We start from the raw sequence: 10,057 nt of genomic DNA, 5'->3' as shown, positions 1-10,057 counted from the left end.
GCAGACCCCAGCATGCCTGCATGCCACCCCTGCCAGGGCCTCCTGGGAAGTCAGCCCTAGGCACCCCAGCTTGATATGGGTGTCCACCAGTGCTGGCGGGGGCTGGGTGCTAAAGGGTGGAGTTAAGAGAGTGGACCTCGGAAGACGACAGCTGTTGGCTGCATGGAGACAGCCTGAAGGGATGGGAGTGATGAGATTGGCTGCATGGGGACAGCCTGAGGAGACAGAAGTGAGGACCTCCAGGGCTGGGAATGCTCCTGGAGGAAGCGTGGTCTGCCTTGGAAGTGAGGCACCATTGTTGAGTGGCATGCAAGGGGCAGGGCTGCCATCACAGACTCTCTCCCCACACGCCAGCCCCTGCCTCCGTGGGCACATGGAAGGACTCCCATCAGAGCGAGCACACCCCAGTCTGCTGGTCTCTGCTGCCATGGGCACTAGAGGGGGATCCCAGCAGAGTGAGTGCATGCGCCCCAGTCGTGGCTGCCTTGACCCTCCCCTGCCTGAGTGAGCACGTGCCCCCCAGTCTGTTACTGCTTCTTGCCCCTCCCACCTAAGTGAGCAAGCATGCCCCAGTCAGTCCTGCTTTCACCCCCTATCACCTGGAAGGGGAACAGATGCATGAGGGTGACTCATATGCAGAGGTGGGGTCAAAAGTAAAGCTGAGCCCCAGGGGCTGTGCAACTAAGGAAGAGGAACTGAAATTTCTCCGTGCAGCTGCACAAGCTACAGACTAAACCCTCACAATTGACTTGAGAAACCCAGCATCTGTGGAGCATCTGAATGGACAAAGAGTGCTCCCACAACTGCGACCTGTTTAGCTTTAGCAGCTGTGGACTTTGGGGGCAAGTACATGTGGGAGTTGGGCCAGGACAGAGTCTGAGATGCCCCCAAAGTGGGTACAGAGAACTACCTAAAGGTCTTGTAAGGTCTCCTGGGGAGGCAAGGGTTGGCTGTGGCTCACTGTAGGGGCAAGGACACTTATAGCAGAGGCCCCAGAAACATTTTATTTATTTTTTATTTTATTAAAAATTTTTTTCTTAATTTTTATTTTTCTATGTTTTATTTTATTTTATTTTACTTTTTGTTGTCTTGTTTGGGTTTTTTTGCTTGCTTCTTTTTGCTATTTTTTTAATTTTTCTTCTGGTTTTGTTTGTTTCTTTTTGGTTTTTATCATTTTTTGTCATTTTTGTTTTTTGTTTTCTTTGCTTTGCTTCTTAGTTTGCTTTCTGTTTTTTTTTTTTTTTTACTGTTTTGGTTTTTGAGTTCTTTTGTTTGGTTGTTTTCTTGTTTTTTGTTTCTTTGATTTTTTCATTTGATTTTGTTGTTTTTCTGTTTGTATTTTTGTTTTTGTTTGGTTTTGTTTTTATTATTTGTCTTGGGTTTTGTTTGGTTTCTTTGTTTTGTTTTTTCTTGTTTGTTTTTGTTATTTGTCTTGGGTTTAGTTTGTCTCTTTGTTTTATTTTCCTTTTTTTTTTTTTTTTTTGTCCATGCCACTTGACTTACAGCATCCTGGTTCCCAGGCCAGGGGCTGTGCCTGAGTCCCCAGGGTGGGAGCGCCAAATCCCAGCCCCAGGGAATATTAGTCAGTGTGGTCTCTCCCAGAGGTCCCCATCTCAGCACCAAGATCTGGATCCACTGAACTGCCTGCAGGCTCCAGTGATGGACACCTCAGGCCAAACAACCAGTAAGACAGGATACAGCCCCACCCATCAGCAGACAGGCTGCCTAAATTCATACTAAGCTCACAGACACCCCAAAACACACCCCCTGTCGTGGCCCTGCCCATCAGAGGGACACAACTCAGCTCCACCCACCAGAGCACAGGAACCAGTCCCCCCCACCAGGGGGGATTATACAAGTCCCTGGACCAACCTCAACCACCAGGGAGCAGACACCAGAAGCAAGAGGAACTATGACCCTGCAGCCTGTGGAAAGGAGACCACAAACACAGTAAGTTAGACAAAATGAGATGACAGTGAAATATATTGCAAACGAAGGAGCAAGTTGAAAACCCAAAAAAACAAATAAATGAAGAGGAAGTAGACAATCTACCTGAAAAAGAATTCAGAGTAATGATAATAAAGATGATCCAAGATCTCGGAAATACAGTGGAGGCATGGACTGAGATGATATAAGAAATGTTTAATATGGACATAGAAGAACTAAAAAACAAACAAACAGTGATGAACAATACAATAACTAAATGAAAAATGAACTAGAAGGAATCAATAGCAGAATAACTGAGGCAGGAGAATGGATAAGTGACCTGGAAGACAGGATGGTGGAAATAATTGCTGAGGAGCAGAATAAAGAAAAAACAATGAAAAGAAATGAAGACGGGGATTTCCCCATCCAGTGGTTAAGAATTCACCTTCCAACGCAGGGGATGCAGGTTTGACCCCTGGTTGGGGACTATATCCCATATGCCACAGGGCAACTAAGCCCATGTGCCACAACTACTGGGCCTGCACACGACTCAAGAGCCAGTGTGCCGCAACTACTGAGCCCATGTGCTCTGGAGCCCATGCACCACAACTAGAGAGCCCGTGTGCCACAACTACTCAGTGTACGCATGCTGGAGCCCACGGGCCACAACTAGAGAAGCGCGCACACCACAATGAAGAGCCCGTGTGCCACAATGAAATATCCCACGTGTCACAACTAAGACCTAATGCAGCCAAGTAAATAAATGAATAAATAAATATTTTTTTAAAAAGAAATTAGGACAGTCTCAGAGACCTCTGGGATAACATTAAATGCACCAACATTTGAATTACAGGGATCCCAGAAGAACAGAAAGAGAAAGGGTCTGAGAAAATATTTGAAGTGATTATAGTTGAAAACTCTCCTAACATGGGAAAGGAAACAACCACCCACATCCAGGAAGTGCAGAGAATCCAATACATGATTAACCCAAGAAGAAACATGCAGAGACACATATTAATCAAACTAAAGAAAGTTAAATACAAAGAAAGAATATTAAAAGCAGCAAGGGAAAACAAACAACATAGAAGGGAATCTCCATAAGGTTATCAGCTGATTTTTCAGCAGAAACTTTGCAGGCCAGAAGGGAATGGCAAGATATATTTAAAGTGATGAAAGGGAAAAACTTACAACCAAGACTACTCTACCCAGCAAAGACCTCATTCAAAGGAGAAATCAAAAGCTTTACAGACAAGGAAAAGTTAAGAGAATACAGCACCACTAAACCAGCTTTACAACAAATGCTAAAGGAACTTCTCTAGGTGGAAAAGACAAAAGAAGAAGAAGACCTATAAAAACAAACCCCAAACAATTAAGAAAATGTCAATAGGAGCATTCATATCAATAATTACCTTAAATGTAAATGGATTAAACGCTCCAACCAAAAGACACAGACTGGCTGAATGGATACAAGAACAAGATCTGTATATATGCTGTCTACAAGAAACCCACTTCAGACCTAGGGACACATGCAGACTGAAAGTTAGGGGATGGGAAAACATTACTCCATGCAAACTGAAATCAAAAGAAAGCCAGAATAGCAATATCAGACAAAATAGACTTTAAAATAAAGACTGTTAGAAGAGACAAGGAGGACACTACATAATGATCAAGGGATCAGTCCAAGAAGAAGACATAACAATTCTAAACATGTTACTAAATAGTCAATGGATCACTGAAGAAATCAAAGAGAAAATCCAAAAAATACCTAAAGACAAATGACTATGAAAACACAACAATTGAAAACCTATGGCATGCAGCAAAAGCAGTTCTAAGAGGGAAGTTATAGCAATACAATCCTACCTCAAGAAACAAGGAAAAGGACTTTCATGGTGGCACACTAGTTAAGAATCTGCCTGACAATACAGGGGACATGGGTTTGACACCTGGTCCAGGAAGATCCCACAGGCTGTGGAGCAACTAATCCTGGGCACCACAACTACTGAGCCTGCACTCTAGAGCCCGCAAGCCACAACTACTGAGCCTGTGCACCACAATTACTGAAGCCTGTGTGCCCTAGAGCCCATGCACTACAACTACTGAGCCCACGTGCTGAAACTACTGAAATCCACGTACACTAGGGCCTGCATGCTGCAACTACTGAGCCCAGGTGCTGCAACTACTGAAGCCTGTGCACCTAGAGCCTCTGCTTTGCAACGAGAAGCAACTGCAATGAGAAGCCCACACACCACAACGAAGAGTAACTCCCACTTGCCACAACTAGAGAAAGCCCGCATGCAGCAATGAAGACCCAATGCAGCCAAAAGAAACCCAAACAAACAAGAAAATTTTCAAATAAACAACTATCCTTACACCTAAAGCAACTAGAGAAAGAAGAACAAAAAAAATCCAAAGTTAGTAGAAGGAAAGAAGTCATAAAGATCAGACCAGAAATAAATGAAATGGACACAAAGAAAACAATAGCAAAGATCAATGAAACTAAAAGCTGATTCTTTCAGAAGATAAAATTGATAAACCTTTAGCCAGACTCATCAAGAATAAAAGGGAGAGGATGCAAATCAATGAAATTGGAAATGAAAAAGAAGTTACAATGGACACCACAGAAATACAAAGGATCATAAGATATTACTACAAGCAATAATATGCCAATAAAATGGACAACCTAGAAGAAATGGACAAATTCTTAGAAAGATACAACCTTCCAAGGCCGAACCAGGAAGAAATAGAAAATATGAACAGACTAATCACAAGTACTGAAATTGAAACTGTGATTAAAAATCTTCCAAAAGGGACTACCTTGGTGGTCCAGTGGTTAAGAATCTTCCTTCCAATGCAGGAGACGTGGGTTCAATCCCTAGTCGGGGAACTAAGATCCCACATGCCATGGGGCAAATAAGCGCACACGCCACAACTACTGAGCCCGCATGCTTTTCTGCCACAACTAGAAAAGCCCACACACCGCAGCTACTGACCTCATGCACTCTAGAGCCTCCGTACTGCAACTAGAGAAGCCCATGTGCCAGAACTAGAGAGAAGCCCGTGTGCCACAACAAAGACCCAGCACAGACAAAATTTTAAAAAAAACCTTACAACAAACAAAAGCCCAGGGCCAGATGGCTTCACAGGAGAGTTCTATCAAACACTTATAGAAGAGCTAATACCCGTCCTTCTCAAACTCTTCCAAAAAATTACAGAGGGAGGAAGACTCCCAAGCTCATTCTACGAGGCCACCATCACCGTGATACCAAAACCAGAAAAAGCTATCACAAAAAAGAAAATTATAGGCCAATATCACTGATTAACATAGACACAAAAATCCTCAACAAAATACTAATAAACCCAATCCAACAACACATTAAAAGGATCATACACCATGATCAAGTGGAATGTATCCCAGGGATGCAAGGATTCTTCAATATATGCAAATCAATCAATATGATACACCACATCAACAAACTGAAGAATAAAATCCATATGATCATCTCAATAGATGCAGAAAAAGCTTCTGACAAAATTCAACACCATTTTTGATTAAAAAAACTCTCCAGAAAGTGGGCATAGGAGAACCTATCTCAACATGAAAAGGCCACATATGACAAACCCACAGCAAACATCATTCTCAATGGTGAAAAACTGAAAGCCTTTCCTCTAAGATCAGGAACAAGACAAGGATGTCCACTCTCACTGCTTTTATTCAACGTAGTTTTGGAAGTCCTAGCCACAGCAATCAGAAAAGAAAAGGAAATAAAAGGAATCTAAGTTGGAAAAGAAGAAATAAAACTGTCACTGTTTGCAAATAACATGATACTATACATAGAATATCCTAAAGATGCTACCAGAAATCTACTGGAGTTCAGCAATGAATTTGGTAAAGTTGCAGGATACAAAATTAGTACACAGAAGTCTCTTGAATTCCTATACACTAACAGTGAAAGATCAGAAAGAGAGATTAAGGAAACAATCCCATTTACCATTGCATCAAAAAGAATAAAATACCTAGGAATAAACCTACCTAAAGAGGCAAAAGACCTGTACTCAGAAAACACTGATGAAAGTAATCAAAGATGTCACGAACAGATGGAGAGATGTACCATGTTCTTGGATTGGAAGAATCAATATTGTGAAAATGACTATACTACTCAAAGCATTCTACAGATTCAGTGCAATCCCTATCAAATTACCAATGGCATTTTTCACAGAATTAGAACAAAAAAATTTTACACTTTGTATGGAAAGACAAAGACTCCAAATAGCAAAAGCTATCTTGAGAAAGAAGAATGCAGCTGGAGAAATCAGGCTCCCTGACTTCAGATTATACTACAAAACTACAGCCATCAAAACAGTATGGTACTGGAACAAACACAGAATTATAGATCAATGGAACAGGATAGAAACTCCAGAGATAAACCCATACACCTATGGTCACCTAATCTATGACAAAGGAGGCAAGAATATACAAAGGAGAAAAGGCAGGCTCTTCAGTAAGTTGTGCTGGGAAAATAGGACAACTACATGTAAAAAAACGAAATTAGAACACTCCCTAGCACCACACACAAAAATAAACTCAAAATGGATTAAAGACCTAAATGTATGGCCACATACTATAAAACTCGTAGAGGAAATGTAGGCAGAACACTCTCTGACATAAATCACAGCAAGTTCTTTTTCAATACACCACCTAGAGTAATGGAAATAAAAACAAAAATAAATAAATGGGACTTAATTAAACGTAAAGGCTTTTGCACAGCAAAGGAACCATAAACAAAACAAAAAGATAACCTTCAGAATGGGAGAATATATTTGCAAATGAAGCAACTGACAAGGGATTAATCTCCAAAATATATAAATAGCACATGCATCTCAATATCAAGAAAACAAACAACCCAATCACAAAATGGGAGGAAGACCTAAATAGATATTTCTCCAAAGAAGACATACAGTGGCCAACAGACACATGAAAAGATGCTCAACATCACTAATTATTAGAGAAATGCAAATCAAAACTGCAATGAGGTATCACCTCACACTGGTCAGAACGGCCATCATCAAAAAATCTAGAAAAAATAAATGCTGGAGAGGGTGTGGAGAAAAGGGAACCCTCCTCACTGTTGGTGGGAATGTAAACTGATACAGCCACTATGAAGAACAGTATGGAGATTCCTTAAAAAACTAAAAATAGAGCTACTATATGATCCAGCAATCCCTCTCCCAGGCATATATCTGCAGAAAGCCATAATTCTAAAGGATACATGCATCCTGTTGTTCATTGCAGCACTATTTACTATAGCCAGGACATGGAAGCAACCTAAATGTTCATCGAGAGAGGAATGGATAAAGATGTAGTACATATATACAATGGAATATTACTCAGCCATAGAAAGGAACAAAATAGTGCCATTTGCAGAGAACTGGATGGACCAGATGATAGACTCTCATACAGAGTGAAGTAAGTCAGAAAGAGAAAAACAAATATTGTATAATATCACTTATATGTGGAACCTAGAAAAATGGTAGAGATGAACTTATTTGCAAAGCAGAAATAGAGTCACAGATGTAGAGAACAAACTTATGGTTACCAAGCAGGGGAGGGGGGTGGATGAATTGGGAGATTAGGGCTGACATATATACACTACTATGTATAAATTAGATAACAAATGAGAACCTAGTATATAGCACAGGGAACTCTACTCAGGGCTCTGTGGTGACCTAAATGGGAAGGAAATCGAAAAAAGAGCGGATATATTTATATGTATAACTGATTCTCTTTGCTGTACAGCAAGAAACTAACACAACAGTGTAAAGAAACTATACTCCAATAAAAATTAATTTAAAAAAATAAAAACTTGAAAAAGTAGCACAAGCCAATATAGATGGTGTTAATCTAAAGCCCAGGGGAATGGGATGATCCCTGCACTTGTTACCAAGGGACTGAAACCACAAGGGTAAGAACCCAGATTCAGACAGGCAGATTTAACAAGATTTTTGGCAGTTGTTACTAGCCAATGAGATCACTCAAAAAGGTATAATCAAGCCAGCCATTGAGGGTTTCAAGCAAACTACTGCCTCCTTGGGAAACAGATATCTGTAACCGTTCAGTTCTTAAGACAGACTTCCAAGCCCCTATCACAGATAGTGAGTTCCCAAAGTAATAGAGTGTCCAGCTGAGGAAGTCTCCCAACCGTCTTCTCAGGTATGATGACAAAGCCAATGAACGGGGGAAATCCACTAGGAAGGCTCTGGAGCATCCAGACAGGCTGACTAAGCAACCCACTGCATGGCCAGAGAAGCGATCTGACAGACTGATAGAATGCATTATTGCCGTCTATCAGGCTGTAGGATGCTGCTTCCTCCTCTGTAACCCATTTCTAAATGTGGTTCAGCCTTGCCCCTCTTCCTTCCTTACCAACTTCCCCTCTCAGTATGAGGCCACCATATTATTTCTAGCCTTAGGTAAGTCTTCTATTCCTCTATCAGCTTAACAATCACTCAACTATACTGTAATCATAACAGAAACATACAGAAAATGAAAAGCCCCTAGGGGCCATTTCTCCATTCTCCAGTTTCTCACAATTCTCCAGCTATTTGAAGGGCCTGGCAAAAGACCATACCCAACTATATAAAAGGGCTGCTGTTTAGGGTAAGTGTAACCACAGAGATAAACATAAAACAAAAAAAGATCTTATGTAACATTTATTTTTTATCCCAACTTCATTTTGGCTTTATTCCTCACCTCCCATTCCCATTCTTTTATTAGAAATCCAAACGGGATTTTTTTTAAAACAAATTGTTTAAAATCATGATTACCTAGAGTCATAACAAAATTTTCTTCTCTCCAAAAGGGGGAAAAACACAGCTTTTATTCTTGTGCTGCATTTTCAAATGCATGTAGCATTAATTGCATGTTAATATATTCTTTATAAGCTATTTAAAATAAAACCTTCATCCTTTGAGGTTATTGACATTTTTCTAGTTCACTGACACATCTCCTATAATACATTATTCATTTTCATGAGTGAAGTGGGAACTTTAATAAAAAATAGGATTTTAATCCCTGAGGTTGCCATTGCAACACAAGATTGAAAGAATAGACCTTAAACAATATAAGCATTGATCATGCTATCTGGATCAAAATCACCTCCATAGCATGGAGTCATTTAGAAAGTTGCATTTACTGGGTTAAGTTAACCCTGCACTTCCTAGCCCTCATGCTGTAATAATATTTCCTTTTGTAAAGAAATAACACATAGCAATGAAGTCTGCAGAAACTTCTGAGATCCTCAGAAATCAAGAGAAACCACAAGTTCCATTTCTCTAATCTCCATCCACATTGCTGGAGAAGGGTTTTCAGCACCATTCCAAGACCTGGAAAAGTTGATGAACCAACTTGTTTTTTCTACTTCTCCATAAATTTAGTAAAAAGGGAGAAATCAGTCCTCCTGGCTAGAAAATGGGAATGTCCTGCTTATTTCTGCCACCATAACATTAGCAGAGCTGCGTTCAACTCTTTGTGCCTGCCCTCCTTGTGGAACCCTTTCTCTACCAGGCGGCTAACAGCGGGGTGTGGATTCCTGCTCCTGTCCCTAGTAGTAGCGGTTCAGGCTCCTGGTGCCAGGAACCTCGGGCTGGCCATTCATCCAAATCTCCCTGATGATGCGTTCCCGCTCCTCTAGCCGCTGGGCACGCTCCAGCTCCTCCGCTGAGGTGAAGACGTTCTTGTTCAAAGTCCTCTCGAAGCGACGATGTCTCCTGACTGAGATGTCGGATGCCGCGTAGGAGCTGCCATCCTCGCTGTCGCTGCTGTTGCTGCTGCTTTCTTGGTCCTGCAGGAACTTCTTCTGGGGATGCTGCCGGCAGTCTGTGTGGCAAGAGATCCTCATCACCAGGGCAGCTACGGTGAGGACCAGCCCGATGCACACACCAGAGACAAAGTACAGGGCTGCTCGCTCAGGATTTTCTGGAGGAGGAGGAAGAAGAGAACATTTGAGAGATGACCACTATATATGCAGAGAGCAAATATGACTCCAGCACAGGATGCACGCCTCTCACCAGACCTCAAAGCTTTGATGGTTACAAATATTGCCTTTCCATGTGACAAACTGCATAATGTTTTTAA

General features: G+C 41.4%; 1 protein-coding gene across 7 annotated transcripts in view; it reads right to left on the bottom strand.

Annotated features, from left to right (window-relative positions):
* Positions 1-1,098: 1,098 nt before the first annotated feature.
* EVA1A (eva-1 homolog A, regulator of programmed cell death) overlaps positions 1,099-10,057 on the bottom strand; it is a 77,634-nt gene continuing 68,675 nt past the window's right edge. For all 7 annotated transcript variants that reach the window (XM_067704559.1, XM_067704558.1, XM_067704555.1 and 4 more), the window contains one exon: positions 1,099-9,898. In XM_067704559.1, coding sequence (XP_067560660.1) covers positions 9,525-9,898 — 374 coding nt within the window. In that variant the 3' untranslated portion in view covers positions 1,099-9,524. The remainder of the gene's footprint in view (positions 9,899-10,057) is intronic.

Source organism: Pseudorca crassidens, chromosome 14 (genome assembly GCF_039906515.1).
Source record: "Pseudorca crassidens isolate mPseCra1 chromosome 14, mPseCra1.hap1, whole genome shotgun sequence".
In the NCBI taxonomy this organism is placed as follows: Eukaryota; Metazoa; Chordata; class Mammalia; order Artiodactyla; family Delphinidae; genus Pseudorca; species Pseudorca crassidens.
Note: the sequence above shows the minus strand (reverse complement) of the source record. Positions and strands in the feature narration are given on the sequence as shown.